General features: G+C 44.3%; 1 protein-coding gene across 1 annotated transcript in view; it reads left to right on the forward strand.

Annotated features, from left to right (window-relative positions):
* LOC121533261 (regulatory-associated protein of mTOR-like) overlaps window positions 1-20,327 on the forward strand; it is a gene marked incomplete at both ends in the record, with an annotated part of 78,531 nt that overhangs the window by 38,661 nt on the left and 19,543 nt on the right. The window contains 4 exons of the mRNA XM_045219465.1: window positions 5,309-5,409; window positions 6,186-6,330; window positions 10,029-10,104; window positions 19,497-19,598. Coding sequence (XP_045075400.1) covers window positions 5,309-5,409; window positions 6,186-6,330; window positions 10,029-10,104; window positions 19,497-19,598 — 424 coding nt within the window. The remainder of the gene's footprint in view (window positions 1-5,308; window positions 5,410-6,185; window positions 6,331-10,028; window positions 10,105-19,496; window positions 19,599-20,327) is intronic.

Below are 20,327 nucleotides of genomic sequence, written 5' to 3' on the forward strand. Positions count from 1 at the left end.
AGCATTAGCTTATATACCGAGGTTAAGATTTCCTCCAACTTCTGGTTGGAGATGAGGGTTTTTCTTGTGTCATGCTTGTGTTCTGAGTGGTGGCTCCTATATACAAGTAGCCTCTGCTGGCTATATTCTAGGACCTGCTAGCCTTCAGCTTCATCTTGCTCTCCAGTTCTAGACTCAACACTGTCCTGTTCTAGAGTCAAAGCTAATACCCTTTAACACTAGAACTGCCTTTCAGCCTATCAGTAGCTGCTAGAGAACATTGCCGGGCATCCCCTTTATTATATGCATCAAATGATCAGATCAGATGCATATCAACCCTCAAATTGCAGCAAACATAAGCACCAACGATTGATAAATAGTGCATAAACTATTATAAAGGATTAATTGCATGAAGAACTATTTGTGGAAATATATCCATTTTAAAAAAAACTAGTTATTTGTTTAAATAAGGATATGTTTTGTGTAATTCTGCAAAGTCCTAGAAAAACGTAGGCAGATAACCTATTTTAGTTTCCCTTACAATAAAAACATTACAGTGTAAATCATTTGAGCAACTTTATTTGTAGATTTGGTTAGTCATAGTTATAGTGATTTAAAAAAGTCCAGTTACAGCTTCTTTTGACAAAGTAGAAATGAAAAATATTACAATATATCCAGCCAGGTGCTCAGGTTAAATTATTTGCTGTATTCCTAAACAGAAGCACCAGTGCATGAACAATTGTAAAGGATGAATTGCATAAATAAATATGAATGGAAATATATTAATAACAAAATATAAAAACAATAATTTGTTGATTGTATCGGACGCTATATTGTGCCCTTAAGTACCTTTACGCATGAATCAATCTGTCTTCTCTTTATGCTTTCTGCACAGTCAGCACACAGCTTCGGGGCTTTGTGTGAGCAAGCCCCACAAACAAATCGGTTGCACCGCACACAGTTTTCATGGGCCTTGTTTCGTTTGCACCTGCCGCAGGCGTCGCATAATCTCGCCAAAGCAGTTGCGTGGCATGGTCTCTCTGAAAATGTGCACCCCATACCTATCACACCAAGATGACTCCACATCATGCTCTTTCCGCCATATGCCCCGCGGACATACAAGAGTGCAATAAATGCTTACAGTTCATCCATAGACATTTCCTTTTCTATGTACATGAGCAACAGTACAGTCTCTGATGTGCTGCAACAACTCGTCACTCTTTTCTACCCAAACCCTGCAATCCTACCCAGACTCCTGTCTCACTGTGGCAGTTGGGAACACCGTCTCAGTTGGCTCTGTTCTGGTTTTTCTGCGGCGAGGCTCAGGCTTCGGAGGCGGCAGTTCGACGTCAACATCAGAATCAGATGAAGTCTCTTCGTCAGCAACGTCGATTTCAAGCTCAATATATGATCCTCCATCCGACTCCAACTCATCTAAATTCTGCAGCATTTGTAATGCGGTCAGTGCGTCCGTTCGTTTGGTTCAGCTTGCCATTGTGAACTACACACTGTATGTTGTACTCAGTGTCTAATTTGAGTCTCTGAAGGGAAATTATATACAATTTCCAGCCTTTCATAATAAAATAATTAGACCGCCCACAATTCTTCATCAAAATTACACTATTGTTCTAAATTCAATCATCCTTCACCGTCATCATTCAGATCAATCAAATTCAATCACCCTCTTCACCCTCATCATCATTCAGTTCATTGAAGTCACATGCACTATTATCAGTTTTTATCTGGTTTCTATTGCCCATTCATCCATTGACGACAGAATTGAATTATGAGTTATTTGACGAAAGGTAAGTGTAATAGAAACTGCAGAAAATGTATTTCTGATACTATATAGAAATCAAAATGGTTTACCTGCATGTCACTCTGAAGGGGGATATGATAAAGTGATGCTCCTTTCTCTGCATCTGTAAATTACAAGATGCGCCAATATCTTCATGTACAGTTTGACAACTGATAGACCTAATATTGTCACTCATGAGATTATTGTCAATTTAATCTTGACTATAGGCTAACTCTTAGTTTGGGTGTAGTTTAGGTGTCGTTTTGTTGGGCCGGCTGTGCAGGCTTACTGGCATCGTTTGACTGGCATCGTTTGTTTCCCGCTCGTCAACTTGGATAGAGTCAAAATCTACAAAATCAAGTGTCTTTGGCCGTTCTAGTGTTAACCCCAGTAGCCGTTAGCCTTAGCCTCCTCTCCCTCCACTTCTAGCCTCACTGACTGCTCATTATAAGACTGGGAGCTCAGAGGCTGGGAAAGGGGCTGAGGTGATTTTCCTTTGTCGCCGTGTTGATTACCATGGTGCCAGGCGCCACGAATACAGCTCCTGTCTGGGACATCCAATCACCACGCTCATTTCCACGGCGATCTCAGGTTCAGAATACTGAGTGATCCGAGACACAGGATAGGCTAGTGCTGAAGGAGAGGGTTCCTATAAGGACTTTGTGGAGGACTTTGATTCAGATGAAGATTGCGTATGTCTGAGGCTGCGTCCCAAATGGCACCCTATTCCCTATGTAGTAAGGCTGAGCGATTAGTGCTTTTATTATTATTTGTTTTTGTATTTTACAATTTCACCCAGAAGCCAGCCGCACCAATGTGTCAGAGGAAACACTGTTCAACTAACAACCGAAGTCAGCCAGCAGGCGCCAGGCCCGCCACAAGGAGTCGTTAGAGCGCGATGAGCCAAGGAAAGCCCCCCCGGCCAAACCCTCCCCTAACCCGGACGACGCTGGGCCAATTGTGCGCCGCTCTATGGGAGTCACGGCCGGTTGTGACAGAGCCTGGGATCTAACCCGGGTCTGTAGTGATGCCTCAAGCACTGCGATGCAGTGCCTTAGCACTGCGCCATTCGGGAGGCCTGCAATTAGTGCTTTTTGAGGACGTTTCGGTTCGATTATAAAAACGTTATCACGGTTTTCAGTTTCCATTTCTTTCTTTTTTTAAAACATTAAATGCACTATGCATTATTGAATGCTGTAACACACAATACAACTATTAATAAGTCCCTTGGTGACTGCCCATTACTGCTTATCACTTATTAACCATCTATTCACATTACTTTAATAAAATATTAGTTTTATTTGATAACTTTATTATTTCATTCAAAGTCATCTCATCTCTATAAAGCTGCTGCCTATCCTGTCTGGCAAAATACATTTTTTACTAGTTCTTCAAAGTAAATAAGGCATACTTTTATGACTGCTGAATACCAACTATCTCTTAGATCATGTATTTTCATGCTCGCGAAGCAACTGCTTTCTATCCCCCTCGATCACGCCTCGATCAGACCGTCAACGTCATAGCAGTCACATTTCTTTCATTTCAACCCAACATGTTTATTGGATGTGTGTACACCAACAGTTCAACATTCACCTTCTGCTACTATTTCTGTCAAGTCTACACGTACAATTTGATGCATACATTAGATAAATCCAACATATGCACGACACAAAACACAGAACGAACTGCAACTACCTCTGCAACACAATGCTACAAGCCAAACGCAGCATTCCATTGGAAATTAATGTACTTCTGGTGTAGCAAATCGCAATGATGCTGTCGGTCTGATCAAGATGTCAGTCTCCGTGTCTTGCTCCGCACAGACCACACAAGTTTAACATTTTACATTACATTTTAGTCATTTAGCAGACGCTCTTATCCAGAGCGACTTACAGTTAGTGAGTGCATACATTCTTTTATTTTTTTATTTTATTTTTATTATTTTTTTATATATATATATTTTTTTATTTCATACTGCCCCCCCGTGGGAATCGAACCCACAACCCTGGCGTTGCAAACGCCATGCTCTACCAACTGAGCTACATCCCTGCCGGCCATTCCCTCCCCTACCCTGGACGACGCTGTGCCAATTGTGCGCCGCCCCATGGGTCTCCCGGTCGCGGCCGGCTACGACAGAGCCTGGATACGAACCAGGATCTCTAGTGGCACAGCTAGCACTGCGATGCAGTGCCTTAGACCACTGCGCCACTCGGGAGATAATTGACATCAATGAGGGATCATTTGATGTCAATTAAATGATTAAGCGGGCGCGTAATGGATTATGGTCATTATAGTTGATTACCACGTTTTCTGTGCTCAACTATGTACTGTGTACTATGTACTGATGCCACAGAAATGAATAGCTATATATGTTAATTAGACTGATGAAATGAATGTATCATAGATCACTGATATACACAGAGTGTACAAAATAATAGGAACACCTGCTCCTTCCATGACATAGACTGACCAGGTGATTCCAGGTGAAAGCTATGATCCCTCATTGATGTCAATTGTTAAATCCACTTCAATCAGTGTAGATGAAGGGGAGGAGACAGGTTAAAGAAGGATTTTTAAGCCTTGAGACAATTGAGACATGGGTTGTGTATGTGCCATTCAGAGAGTGAATGGGCAAGACAAACTATTTAAGTGCCTTTGAACAGGGTATGGTTGTAGGTGCCAGGTGCACCGGTTTGTCAAGAACTGCAACACTGCTGGGTTTTTCACGCTCAACAGTTTCCTGTGTGTATCAAGAATGGTCCACCACCCAAAGGACATACAGCCAACAAGACACAACTGTGGGAAGCATTGGAGTCAACATGGGCCAGCATCCCTGTGAAACACTTTCGACACCCTGTAGAGTCCATGCCCCAACAAATTGAGGCTATTCTGAGGGCAAAGGGGGTGGGGGTTCAACTCAATATCAGTGTATTTTATATGGAATATACAGGTAACTGTCAAAATAATGGAAATGCTTGAGTAAATGAGGGATACTAAGTATATTGAAAGCAGGTGCTTCCACACAGGTGTGGTTCCTGACTTAAGTAATTTACAAATGCATAAAAATGCTGGGCAGGCCATTATTTTGGCTAACATGGCTATGGCCCCATAGGATGACAATGCCCCCATCCACAGGGCACGAGTGGTCACTGAATGGTTTGATGAGCATGAAAACGATGTAAACCAAATGCCATGGCCGTCTGTCACCAGATCTCAACCCAATTGAACACTTATGGGAGATTCTGGAGTGGAGCCTGAGACAGCGTTTTCCACCACCATCAACAAAACACCAAATGATTTTCTAGCGGAAGAATCGTGTTGCACCCATGTATATAGAACACTGCTTTATATCTATGGTCGCATCCCTCCAATAGAGTTCAAGACACTTGTAGAATCTATGCCAAGGTGCATTGAAGCTGTTCTGGCTCGTGGTGGCCCATCGCCCTATTAACACACTTTAAGTTGGTGTTTCCTTAATTTTGGCAGTTACCTGTATCTTAATGTTACTGACAAACCTATGGTGTTTTGTAGGATACCTGGGAGACTGAATGACAGACGCACCCCACTGGGAGAGCTCAACTGGATCTTCACTGCTATCACTGACACGATCGCCTGGAACGTGCTGCCCAGAGGTACACACACATGAGCTTGGGAGCATATGCGCATGCACACACACTCATACCTCTGTGTCTACCTGGGCTGCCCAGACAAGTAGAAAGTATCTCTCTCTCTCACAAACACACATACACTCATGTGAGTCGTGATGTGAGAAGAGAACAGTGGTGATGGGCTGATAAGCCCCAGAAGCCTTACGGCACTGGCATTCAATAATCAGCCTAAATCACAGAGAAGCTCCTTAATGAAGGCACGGCACACCTAATCCACCACACACACACCTCACTACACACCCCACCACACAAAACACTCACATACTACCCTCACACAGACATACTCACACACACACTCTCTCTCATACACAAAAGCGCGCAAACACACACTCGAATCACACCATAATCAAAACACTCATACACAGACATAGACTCACTCCCTCTCACACAGAGACAAGCGCCCGCACACAAACACACCAATTATCATCATTAGTTGGGGATTAACACTGGAGCAACCTGGCCCCATTAAACAATGAGAGAATACATGAATTAATAATAAGAGTTGAAAATGTCACTACTGCCCCCTGCCTTGATCTATCTGGCGCTGCTACTGCTACTGCATCCTGCCTGTCTGTCCACATTCAATACACAATACATACACACCTACATCTCTCTCTTTCTCTCTCTCTTTCTTTGATGCTGTCTGTTATTTTCCATTGGCCATGCTCCCTTGCCCCTGTCTCTTTCCATTCCCTCATGTCCATCCTTCTCTTCCTTTTTTTCTCTCTTTCTCTCTCTAGATCTGTTCCAGAAGCTTTTTCGTCAGGACCTGTTGGTGGCCAGTTTGTTCCGCAACTTCCTGTTGGCCGAGAGGATAATGAGGTCATACAACTGCACCCCCGTCAGCAGTCCGCGCCTGCCACCTACATACATGCACGCCATGTGGTAAGACACGCATGCACACACACCTACACTTTCTCTCTGTTGGTTATCTGTCCATTCATTAGATTCATGTTGAAACCTGTCTGCAAAATCCTTTGTGTGTTTTCCCACCATCAGTTACTAAAAGCATTAGTTGGGGATAGTGTTGTTGCTGAAAGTCTCTTGAGTGAGCGATCGCCTCTTTTCCTCTCTTATTGCCTCCATTGTCTCTTCTTGAGAAGACATTAAATAGCATTGAATCATCTGGGGTGACTTTGTCGTTGTGTTGCTACACCCCATCACAGCTCTAAAAGAGATGCTTCAGCCAGCAAGAAAGGAAGGAAGTACAGAGAGAGGGAATGTGGAGGGAGGGGAAGTAAGAAGGGAGAGGTAAAAGGAGAACAAGGGATGGTAAGAAATAGTGGAAGAGAGAGAGACTGATAGGAAGTGTTGAGGTATCTAGATGGCAGTAAGGAAGGAAGGAAGTAGAGTTGAAGTGAGAACAAAGGAGCAGAAGGAAGCGTGGAAGAGAGAGACTAATAGAAAGTCTGCAGGGGAAAGGGTAAGAGACACAAAGGGAGACAAATACATCAAAAGTGTGGAGGCAGAGAGAAATAGAGAGGGTTTGTGGAAATATGTTGATTGATGATAGTGGCCAGACACAACCAGCAAGTGTTATTAAAATGCTGTTGTTGTGTCTTTAATATTAGTGGGCCATTATTGGAATATAAATTGGCTGGGGACAGGTGTGCGCGACTGTGTGTGTGCGCGACTGTGTGTGTGCGCGACTGTGTGTGTGCGTGACTGTGTGTGGGGGTGTATGGCGCTATGGCTGCACCAAACTCTGCTGCAGGTAGCAGCTATAGCAGAGTCAGCAACTAGATAGAGATTCCCTCATACACACGTTCTTAAAGGTCCTAAGTCATTCTGATTCCCATGTAAAATAGCCTTTTGAGTGACTAAAATATTACCCATAATATTTGTTTTGGATAGAAATGCTCAAAATGTGCGTTTTTTTATTTTTTTTATCTCATGGCTAACTACCAGGAAGTTTGAAAAGACAGGCTTAGTGGGCGGGGAGCTTATATTCATGAGCTCGCCTTGACTGGCAGCTCTTTGAAACGCCTATGTCAAGCAACTTGGATGCAGTGTTGCAGTAAAATCATCTCAAGCTAATTTAGTGATACACAAAGCAGCTCAAACAATATTGAAATTGCATCAATGATGTCGAAAATGTTTTATACTTCTCCCGTTTGGCATCGCTCTTGTGATGCGGTTCACAGCAGCAATGACAGATGTGTTGACTTGACAACTGTGTCAGAGTTTTGAACGACTTTTGTTCCATGCTGGCTGAAGACCTAGCTAGCCAGTAACTAGCTAACACCAGACACATTTACATTTACATTTTAGTCATTTAGCAGACGCTCTTATCCAGAGCGACTTACAGTTAGTGAGTGCATACATCATTTTTTTTTTTATACTGGCCCCCCATGGGAATCGAACCCACAACCCTGGCGTTGCAAACGCCATGCTCTACCAACTGAGCTACATCCCTGCCAACCATTCCCTCCCTTACCCTGGACGAGCTGGGCCAATGTGCGCCGCCCATCCTCGGTCGCGGTTGGCTCGACAGAGCCTGGATTGAACCAGGATCTCTGTGGCACAGCTAGCACTGCGACGCAGTGCCTTAGACCACTGCGCCACTCGGGAGAATGGCGCAGTGGTCTAATGATGACCCTATCCCCTTAATAATCCCGCCTCCTGAATCCAAGTGTTTGACACGGGGGAGGGGACCAGTAACTTTATGATCAAACTTTATCAGTGTAGTAGCAAATGTCATTTTTCATACTTTGACCTGGTTTCATCCAAATACCATCCAATTTCATGAAAAACATGATTTTGACTGTTGACCTTTAATATACTCCCCCCTCTCTCTCACTCATCCCTTGTTCCCACTTCACACACCCTTTACTCCTTATTATATTCACACCCTTTACTCCTTATTAACTTTACACCCTTTACTCCTTATTAACTACACACTTTAATCCTGATTAACTACACACTTTACTCCTTATTAACTACACACACTTTACTCCTTATTAACTACACACTTTACTCTTATTACTCACAAGTACCCATTAACTACACAGACTTTACTCCTTATTAACTACACACTTTACTCCTTATTAACTACACACTTTACTCCTTATTAACTTCACACACTTTACTCCTTATTAACTTCACACACCCTTTACTCCTTATTAACTTCACACACCCTTTACTCCTTATTAACTTCACACACTACTCCTTATTAACTACACACACTTTACTCCTTATTAACTACACACCCTTTACTCCTTATTAACTACACACACTTTACTCCTGATTAACTTCACACACCCTTTACTCCTTATTAACTACACACACTTTATTAACTACACAAACTTTACTCCTTATTAACTTCACACACTTTACTCCTCATTAACTTCTCACCCTTTACTCCTTATTAACTTCACACACTCCTAACCCGCCATGCTCCTCGACAACCATTTTACATTTTAGTCATTTAGCAGACACTCTTATCCAGAGGTACTTACAGGAGCAATTAGGGTTAAGTGCCTTGCTCAATGGCACATCGACAGATTTTTCACCTAGTTGGCTCAGGGATTCGAACCAGTGACCTTACGGTTACTGGCCCAACGCTCTTAACCGGCAGGCTACCTGCGGCCATCACACACCCCTCACTCCTATCAAATCCCAATCACGTTTCATGTCACCTTTCACTCACGTTCCAAACCGATACTAACAACAACAAGAGACGTTTGCTTTTTCGCCGAACAAATGTTTGTCTACTTGTCTCGACTGATTCCAGATGTTTGATATATTTGATATATTTATGCACTGGGATTACAGATATGTATACCTGATATGAATATTGAACACACTATGTTATGTGAATGATGTGATGAGTTGTATTCTACATGGATTATAACTAGCATTTCGGATCCTTTGACTACAGAAATATCTTTCTCCATAGAGAATTGTATTCTAGTCTATTATCTTGGATTCTACTATTACCTGAATGGAAGAGGCAAAGGCAGTGTTCTTAGAGTTGTGTTCAATGACTGTAACAAATCTGTAACATTGCGTATTGTTGCATTTGTCGACCAAATGCTCAATTCCTGCATGCACTTTCTAACCAGAGGAGAAATCCCAAGTGCTGCCTCAGAGCAAATAGGGAGGAAGGGGGGTTGGTGGTTAGGGGAGAGAGGGGAAGGGGGGTTGGTGGTTAGGGGAGAGAGGGGAAGGGGGGTTGGTGGTTAGGGGAGAGAGGGGAAGGGGGTTGGTGGTTAGGGGAGAGAGGGGAAGGGGGTTGGTGGTTAGGGGAGAGGGGAAGGGGGGTTGGTGGTTAGGGGAGAGAGGGGAAGGGGGGTTGGTGGTTAGGGGAGAGAGGGGAAGGGGGGTTGGTGGTTAGGGGAGAGAGGGGAAGGGGGGTTGGTGGTTAGGGGAGAGAGGGGAAGGGGGGTTGGTGTGAGAGAGTGCAGCAGTAAAGGGGGGTTGATATTTATGTAACAGTATGAATTAAACATGATAACTAGGGAGAACACTGAGGGTTTGGAATGGATCAAAACCTCAATGCTGCCCTCTCCAGGACCGTGTGTGTGTTGGACATTTGGGTTGTTGATGTCTAACGTGTGTGTGTATGCATCGTTCCTCTACAGGCAGGCGTGGGACCTGGCTGTGGACATCTGTCTCTCTCAGCTGCCCACCATCATTGAGGAGGGCACCGCCTTCAGGGTAAGTGGTTTTTCTCCATTTATCAGTGCGGGTTCCTCTTAACTTTGAGTTAGTCATGGCATGTGTTTGTCTATGTCAGGGGTCTCAAAATCATTTTGCCCGGTGTCCAAATTCAGTCTTCACCAAGGTCCAGCAGGGCCACACTGCAAATTGTTTTCATACACAATACTTTTTTCCCTTCATTTGAATACCCCTGAGGCGTTAAGATAAATTGCCCTGTGTCAATCACATTTTTATTTATAAAGCCCTTTTTACATCAGCAGATGTCACAAAATGCTATACAGAAACCCAGCCTAAAACCCCAAACAGCAAGCAATGCAGATATAGAAGCACTGTGGCTAGGAAAAACTCCCTAGAAAGGCAGAAACCTAGGAAGAAACCTAGAGAAGAACCAGGCTCTGAGTGGTGGCCAGTCCCCTTCTGGCTGTGTTCCCGGGTGGAGATTATAAGAGTACATGGCCATTAAGGCCAGATTTTTCTCCAAGATGTTCAAACGTTCATAGATGACCAGCAGGGTCAAATAATAATCACAGTGGTTGTAGAGGTTGCAACAGGTCAGTACATCAGGAGTAAATGTCACTTGGCTTTTCATAGCCGGCCATTTAGAGGTTGAAATAGCAGGTGCGGTAGAGAGAGAGAGTTGAAAACAGCAGGTCTGGGACAAGGTAGCACGTCCGGTGAACAGGTCAGGGTTCCATAGCCGCAGGCAGAAAAGTGGAAACTGGAGCAGCAGCACGACCAGGTGGACTGGGGATGCTGTGGATGATATGTCTGTGTGTTTGACACCTCACTGATAAATAACCCCACTAGCTGATGGATGGCTGTCTGTCACTTCGGATTGACTAGTCTTGACTACACACTTTGTTCTTCTTTCACTTTCATTCTATTTACCATGGTAACTGTAACCCTGTCACTTCTATAAGTTACAATACCATTTTATTTACACTGATTCATCACAAACACTCTCCCCGCCCCAGTCAGTGTATCACTCTATTACCCCTCTGACCCAGTGGATGCAGGAGTGAAATGTCAGGCCTAATACCTCGCGTGTCACTGAGTCAATAGAGGTGATAATAGCTGTAGTCAACATATCACTCCATTCTGTTAAACCCCTCTGGTGCTACTTGTCAAGTGCAACTCAACTCAATCATTCATTATAAGATATTTTCAACACAAGCACTTGAAGGTTTTCCGCTGTGATAGTCGGTGATAACGCATCACCGTTGGTTAGTTTGGGTGGTATGAATGGGATAGTACAATACATGCTGCCCTGCCATATACAGTCTTCCTCTGTGCTTTTCAACAAAAATATAGAATAAAATATATTATAAAATGTATTATATACCCAGAGATTGACATTTAGATAGTTAGTCATAAATGATGCATTGTTGCAGCTCCCTATAGAAATAGCATAGTCGGTCCGTCCAGATTTTTTAAAATTTTATTTATTTAACCTTTATTTAACCAGGTAAGCCAGTTGAGAACAAGTTCTCATTTACAACTGTGACCTGGCCAAGATAAAGCAAAGCAGTGCGATAAAAACAACAACACAGAGTTACATATGGGGTAAAAAAAACATAAAGTCAAAAAATACAACAGAAAATATATATACAGTGTGTGCAAATGTAGCAAGTTATGGAGATAAGGCAATAAATAGGCTATAGTGCAAAAATAATTACAATTAGTATTAACACTGGAATGCTAGATGTGCAAGAGATTATGTGCAAATAGAGATACTGGGGTGCAAAAGAGCAAAAATAAATAACAATATAGGGATGAGGTAGTTGGGTGGGCTAATTTCAGATGGGCTGTGTACAGGTGCAGTGATCGGTAAGGTGCTCTGACAACTGATGCTTAAAGTTAGTGAGGGAGATAAGTGTCTCCAGCTTCAGAGATTTTTGCAATTCGTTCCAGTCATTGGCAGCAGAGAACTGGAAGGAATGGCGGCCAAAGGAGGTGTTGGCTTTGGGAATGACCAGTGAGATATACCTGCTGGAGAGCAGACTACGGGTGTGTGCTGCTATGGTGACCAATGAGCTAAGATAAGACGGGATTTGCCTAGCAGTGATTTATAGATGGCCTGGAGCCAATGGGTTTGACGACGAACATGTAGTGAGGACCAGCCAACAAGAGCGTACAGGTCACAGTGGTGGGTAGTATATGGGGCTTTGGTGACAAAACTGATGGCACTGTGATAGACTACATCCAATTTGCTGAGTAGAGTGTTGGAGGCTATTTTGTAAATGACATCGCCGAAGTCAAGGATCGGTAGGATAGTCAGTTTTACGAGGGCATGTTTGGCAGCATGAGTGAAGGAGGCTTTGTTGCGAAATAGGAAGCCGATTCTAGATTTAACTTTGGATTGGAGATTCTTAATGTGAGTCTGGAAGGAGAGTTTACAGTCTAACCAGACACCTAGGTATTTGTAGTTGTCCACATACTCTAGGTCAGACCCGTCGAGAGTGGTGATTCTAGTCGGGTGGGCAGGTGCCAGCAGCGTTCGATTGAAGAGCATGCATTTAGTTTTACTAGTGTTTAAGAGTAGTTGGAGGCTACTGAAGGAGTGTTGTATGGCATTGAAGCTCGTTTGGAGGTTTGTTAACACAGTGTCCAATGAAGGGCCAGATGTATACAAAATGGTGTCGTCTGCGTAGAGGTGGATCTGAGAGTCACCAGCAGCAAGAGCGACATCATTGATATACACAGAGAAGAGTCGGCCCAAGAATTGAACCCTGTGGCACCCCCATAGAGACTGCCATAGGTCCAGACAACAGGCCCTCCGATTTGACACTGAACTCTATCTGAGAAGTAGTTGGTGAACCAGGCGAGGCAGTCATTTGAGAAACCAAGGCTATTTAGTCTGCCAATAAGAATGCGGTGGTTGACAGAGTCGAAAGCCTTGGCCAGGTCGATGAAGACTGCTGCACAGTACTGTCTATTATCGATCACGGTTATAATATCGTTTAGGACCTTGAGCGTGGCTGAGGTGCACCCATGACCAGCTCGGAAACCGGATTGCATAGCGGAGAAGGTACGGTGGGATTCGAAATGGTCGGTGATCTGTTTGTTAACTTGGCTTTCAAATACTTTCGAAAGGCAGGGCAGGATGGATATGGGTCTGTAACAGTTTGGATCTAGAGTGTCACCCCCTTTGAAGAGGGGGATGACCGCGGCAGCTTTCCAATCTCTGGGGATCTCAGACGTTACGAAAGAGAGGTTGAACAGGCTAGTAATAGGGGTTGCGACAATTTCGGCGGCTAGTTTTAGAAAGAAAGGGTCCAGATTGTCTAGCCCAGCTGATTTGTAGGGGTCCAGATGTTGCAGCTCTTTCAGAACATCAGCTGTCTGAATTTGTGTGCAGGAGAAGCGGGGGGGCATGGGCAAGTTGCAGCGGAGGGTGCAGAGTTGGTGGCCGGGGTAGTGGTAGCCAGGTGGAAAGCATGGCCAGCCGTAGCAAAATGCTTGTTGAAATTCTCGATTATTGTAGATTTATCGGTGGTGATAGTGTTTCCTAGCCTCAGTGCAGTGGGCAGCTGGGAGGAAGTGCTCTTATTCTCCATGGACTTTAGTGTCCCAAAACTTTTTGGAGTTAGTGCTACAGGATGCAAATTTCTGTTTGAAAAAGTTAGCCTTTGCTTTCCTGACTGCTTGTGTATATTGGTTCCTAACGTCCCTGAAAAGTTGCATATCGCGGGGGCTATTTGATGCTAATGCAGTACGCCACAGGATGTTTTTGTGCTGGTCAAGGGCAGTCAAGTCTGAGGAGAACCATGGGCTATATCTGTTCTTAGTTCTGTATTTTTTGAATGGGGCATGTTTATTTAAGATTGAGAGGAAATTACTTTTAAAGAACAACCAGGCATCCTCTACTGACGGAATGAGATCTATATCCATCCAGGATACCTGGGCCAGGTCAATTAGGAAGGCCTGCTCGCTAAAGTGTTTTAGGGAGCGTTTGACAGTGATGAGGGGTGGTCGTTTGACCGCGGACCCGTTACGGACGCAGGCAATAAGGCAGTGATCGCTGAGATCCTGGTTGAAGACAGCAGAGGTGTATTTAGAGGGTAAATTAGTCAGGATAATATCTATGAGGGTACCCATGTTTACGGATTTAGGGTTGTACCTGGTAGGTTCGTTGATAATTTGTGTGAGATTGAGGGCATCTAGTTTGGATTGTAGGATGGCCGGGGTGTTAAGCATATCCCAATTTAGGTCACCAAGCAGTACGAACTCTGAGGATAAATGGGGGGCAATCAATTCACATATGGTGTCCAGGGCACAGCTGGGGGCTGAGGGGGGTCTGTAGCAAGCGGCAACAGTGAGACTTATTTCTGGAAAGGTGGATTTTTAGAAGTAGAAGCTCAAACTGTTTGGGCACAGACCTGGATAGTATGATAGCTCTGCAGGCTATCTCTACAGTAGATTGCAACTCCACCCCCTTTGGCAGTTCTATCTAGACGGAAAATGTTATAGTTAGGGATGGAAATTTCAGAATTTTTGGTGGCCTTCCTAAGCCAGGATTCAGACACTGCTAGAACATCAGGGTTGGCGGAGTGTGCTAACGCAGTGAATAACTCAAACTTAGGAAGTAGACTTCTGATATTTACATGCAAGAAACCAAGGCTTTTGCGATTACAGAAGTCAGCAAATGATAGCGCCTGGGGAGTAGGAGTGATACTGAGGGCTGCAGTGCCTGGGTTAGCCTCTACATCACCGGAGGAACAGAGGAGGACTAGAATAAGGATACGGCTAAATGCTTTAAGAACTGGTCTTCTAGTGCGTTGGGTACATAGAATAAAGGGGGCAGATTTCCGGGCGTTGTAGAAAAGATTCAGGACATTATGTACAGACAAGGATATGGAAGGATATGAGTAAAGTGGAGGTAAACCTAAGCGTTGGGTAACAATGAAAGAGATAGCATCACTGGAGGCACCAATTGAGTCGGTCTCCGCATGTATGGGGGGTGGGACAAAGGAGCTATCTAAGGCAGGTTTAGCTGGGCTGGGGGATCTACAGTGAAATAGTACAATTATAAATAACCGAAACAACAATAAGCTAACCATATTGAGATGGGAGAGGGGCATAAAGCAATCACAGGTGTAATTTGAGAGAGCTAAGACAACAGCTGGTAATGACGACACAGTTTGGGCTGAGGCTAAACATAAACAGGATGCGGTACCGTATAAAGGAACAGTCCAGCAGGCATCAGCTGTATAGCTGAGTTATCATAAGGTCCGGTGAACAGCAATAGGATAGTTCGGAGGTAGTTCGGGGGCTGCTAAAGCACTAGCGAGCAAGAGGCCACGGCTAGCGTGTGCTAGCGGGCCGGGGCTAGCAGATGGAATCTTCGTGGTCGACGGTGTAACGGGAAGCCGGTTGTAGCCACATCAGACGATTTCGTCGGCAGACCAGTCGTGTAGGATCGGCGGGGCTCCGTGTCTACACTAGGTGGTCCCGTCCGGTTGACAGAGAGGTAGATAGCCGGGAGATGGGCCTAGCTCAGGATGATTAGCCAGACCACAACGTCCATTTTGTTGCAGCTAGCTGGTAGCGATGAATCCGGAGTTAAATGTCCAGTGATTCAGTGATTCCGGCAGAAAAACTGATATGTTCTGGGTCGATAACGCGCTGTGCAGACTGGCCGAATAATAGTCCAGACTAGAGCTGGCTGGCTGGTAGGTGGTGCAGGCCTCGGACAATGGTGAAAAACCGCTAACGGTAGCTGATAGCAAGTAGCTAGTCAGCTGGCTACTCCCGTCCGGTAGACCTAGAGGTAGAAAGCCGGGATATGAGCCTGGCTCTAGGCTAGCTCGAGGCTGACTGGTGCTTGCATCGGGGGCAGTGGTGATTAGCCAAACAGCAACATCCATTCGGTTGCGGCTAGCTAGTTGCGATCCGGTGATTAATGTCCAGTGATTAAATTATTCCGGCAGAAAAATCCAATGTTCTGGGTGAAATACCGCTAACTGTGGCTAATAGCAAGTAGCTAGTTAGCTGGCTAACTAGTTTCAACTGGAGATTCTAGATAAAAGGTAAGTCAATAATAGAATCCGTTCCACATTGAGTGAGGCGGGTTGCAGTAAAGTATATTTTGTAGAAGGATGAAAAGTCTGATAGGGAAATATGTACGAAAAATAAAATAAAAAACAGGGTATTTACAGGCTATTTACAGACACACGACAAAAACAGGACTGCACTACTACGCCATCTTGGATTAGCTATAAAAGTCTAGCATCCCGTTATGGTGTAATAATCCACTGCAATTGTAATATTGAATTCCTAATCTCTCTGGGGGAAAAACCCTGGGCTTGGGGCTGGGGCTGGCAGGGGAAGAAACCCTGATTGTGACAACATAAGATTATTACCAGGGCTTGTGTAAGGGCTCCTTAAGCCGTCTACAGTAATCTTCTGAACTCTCCATCTCTCTTTTCCTCACTCGATCTATGCCATCTTTACTTGAACTCCGTCCCTCTATCTATTTTTCACTCCCCCTCGAACTCTTACTCCAGGGGTGTCAAACATACGGCCCATGGCAAGAAACATTTCAGTGCAGCCGTCCGGACCCCGGTGAAGACCGAATGCGGCCCGCAGGCAAAATTAGTTACCCTTGTCTTACTCCCTCCCTCCCTCCATTTAAATTTTTTCCCTCTTTCACTTGTCTCTCTCTTCCTCCATCTCTCCTCAAAAGTAATTTCAGAAACCATATCAAGCAGAGAGCAATGCACTCCCAGTGCAAAAGTTTGTATGGAAAAAGTTGAATGAATCTCTACAGAGCGTGACTCCCTCCCTCCCTCCCTCTGAGTCTGCAGTCCTATCAGTTCTCCACCTGGCCTGTTTTTATTTTATATTTTAACTAGGCAAGTAGGTTAAGAACAATCTATTTACAATGACGGCCTACCCCGGCCAAACCCGAACGACGCTTGGCCAATTGTGCGCCGCCCTATGGGACACCTGTTGAGGTTTGCATCTCCTCCATCACTCTTCTGAAGGAACATCCCTCCCCCTCTTCCCTCTCGCTCTCCATTCTCTTCCCTCTTTTCCTTCACCCCCGCATGCTTAATGGCACTATAATTGACCCACCTGGGTCCTCTCTCTCCCCCTCTGTCTTTTGAGAGATGAGACTTGTTCACCCTCTATCTGTCTCTCTCTCTCTCTCCAGAGCTCAGAGAAACTGTCTGTTAGTTTGTGTGTGTGTGTTCGCTCCTCTTGTGTGAGTGTGTATGTATGTTAGAGCATAGCGGTTATGCTTTGGTTATTCACAAATTAATTTCCTCAACCAGTGCTAATATTTCCCTCTCTGCAGCGAGAGAGTCTCTGTTGTAATTGCCCTGCTATATTAATGGGATGATGATGATGATGATGATGAAACTGGTCATGGAACAGTTAATAGCGGCAGACACATTGTCATGACACCACTGCTCTATGTGGGTCTGAAGGGAAGCAGGTAACAGAGGGCGTGGTACATAATGAAGGGACACGCGTTCACACACACACACTACTGCAGCTAGTCAAGGCTACAATGGAGGCTTCCTTATGTAAGGTTGTTATGTAATAGGCAGATTGGTGTAAGAATTTACTCTGTTCAGTTGGTCGGGATGTTTGTGTGTGTGTGTGCCTGTGTGTGTGTGAGACATAGAGAGGATGTGTGTTGCATTAAAGTTTCATGACTACTGTGTATTACATATTGTATTAAGATTAGTGGATGCATGTTGCATTGTAGACATCGATGTGCTGAGTTGCCGTGCACATGCTTATATAACTTACATACAAAACCAAAATATATAAACATTGTTACAAAACTCATTGAACTCATTCTACAATGAGATGTATAGTAATGTGTGTGCAGTTCATTACCGATGCATTAAGCCTAATTTGTGTGCTTGTGTGTGTGAGAGAAGGGTGTGCTAGATCAGTATGAAAATGTATGCACTCACTAACTGTATGTCGCTCTGGATAAGAGCGTCTGCTAAATGACTAAAATGTCAAATGTAAATCTAACTATGAAATGGATAATGCTGTTGTGTATTTGAGAGGTCACAGCTGTGTTTGTATGCAGGTCAAGATACACTACATGACCAAAAGTATGTGGACACCTGCTCGTCAAACATCTCATTCCAAAATCATGGGAATAAATGTAGTTGGTCCCCCCTTTGCTGCTATAACAGCCTCCACTTTTCTGGGAAGGTTTCCACTAGATGTTATGTTGGAACATTGCTACGGAGACTTGCTTCCATTCAGCCACAAGAGCATTAGTTAGATCGGGCATTGATATTGGGCGATTAGGCCTGGCTCGCAGTCGGCGTTCCAATTCATCTCAAAGGTGTTCGATGGGGTTGAGGACAGGGCTCTGTGCAGGCCACTCAAGTTCTTCCACACAGATCTCGACAAACCATTTCTGTATGGACCTCGCTTTGTGTATGGCGGCATTGTCATGCTGAAACAGGCAAGGGCCTCCCCAAACTGTTGCCACAAAGTTGAAAGCACAGAATTGTCTAGAATGTCATTGTAAGCTGTAGCGTTAACATTTCCCTTCACTGGAACTAGCCTGAACCATGAAAAACAGCCCCAGACTATTATTCCCCCTCCACCAAACTTTACAGTTGGCACTATGCATTGGGGCAGGCAGCGTTCTCCTGGCATCCGCCAAACCCAGATTCGTCTGTTGGAGTGCCATATGGTGAAGCGTGATTCATCACTCCAGAGAACACGTTTCCACTGCTCCAGAGTCCAATGGCGGCAAGCTTTACGCTACTTCAGCCGACGCTTGGTATTGCGCATGGTGATCTTAGGCTTGTGTGCGGCTGATAGGCCATGGTAACCCATTTCATGAAGCTCCCGACGAACAGTTCTTGTGCTGACGTTGCTTCCAGAGGCAGTTTGAAACTCGCTAGTGAGTGTTGCAACTGAGGACAGACGATTTTTATGCGCTACGTGCTTCAGCACTCGGTCATGTTCTGTTAGCTTGTGTGGCCTACCACTTTGCGGCTGAGCCGTTGTTGCTCCTAGACGTTTCCACTTCACAATAACAGCACTTACAGTTGACCGGGCCAGCTCTAGCAGGGCAGAAATTTGACAAACTGACTTGTTGGAAAGGTGGCATCCCATGACTGTGCCACATTGTAAGTCACTGAGCTCTTCAGTAAGGCCATTATACTGCCATTGTTTGTCTATGGAGATTGCATGGCTGTGTGCTCGATTTTATACACCTGTCAGCAACGGGTGTGGCTGAAATAGCTGAATCCACTCATTTGAAAGGGTGTCCACATACTTTTGTATATATATAGTGTATGTACTCTGTGTGAGTGAGCCTAGTATCAATGTACTGTATGTATTTAGATGTATATTCATCATTGATTTATTAAAACGATTGTGTGTGTGTTTCCCCCCAACAGCACAGTCCATTCTTTGCGGAGCAGCTGACAGCATTCCAGGTGTGGCTGACCATGGGAGTGGAGAACAGGAACCCCCCCGAACAGCTCCCCATCGTACTGCAGGTATACACACACATCCATACACCCAAACACCAACGGGCGTAAAATATCTACCCTCCCCGAAAAACATCTGTTTCAGTTTTCTGAGTCTTTCCCTTTAAATCGCCATAGAAACGGCCCCTCTCAACGTTGATTGACCAGGGTTCGAAGCCACGGATCTGGAGATGAAAATGACAAGGGTATCAAGTTGAATTTGATTGGTCCAAAGTGCGGAAACGCCTCCTAATCTTACAACCTCCCAACGCCGAAATATGGAAGAGAGACAACCAAGACCGGTGTGATCTAAACTAGCTACGGTCCCAACAAACTAACGTTCTTATTTAATCAATATGTATATTAAGGTTATAATATTGTAGAGAACAATCTGATTAATTGTATGTGATTCGTAATGACATAGGCTAAAGACAACTAGGTTTAGACTAGAGCTGTCAAACGATAATTAATTGCAAATAATCGCATTAAATTCTGTAGTTAATCGCGATTAATCGCAGATTTTTTATTTGCTCAAAATTGGTGCTTAATAGAGTTTTCATTGTTTCTTTCTTTCTTCTTTAAGCTGTGTATTGAGTTGTAGGTGTGTAGGGACTGAAACACAAAACATATTCTGTATCAGAATACAACATTCCTGTAATTATGCTCCCAGTAGGCCTACTCCCTCATACATTTTCTTGAAGTTCACAAACACACAAACACAGTTATAGCTTTAGCCATTCCAAATGATTGTTCTCCTAA

Source organism: Coregonus clupeaformis, unplaced genomic scaffold (assembly GCF_020615455.1).
Source record: "Coregonus clupeaformis isolate EN_2021a unplaced genomic scaffold, ASM2061545v1 scaf2390, whole genome shotgun sequence".
Taxonomy (NCBI): Eukaryota; Metazoa; Chordata; class Actinopteri; order Salmoniformes; family Salmonidae; genus Coregonus; species Coregonus clupeaformis.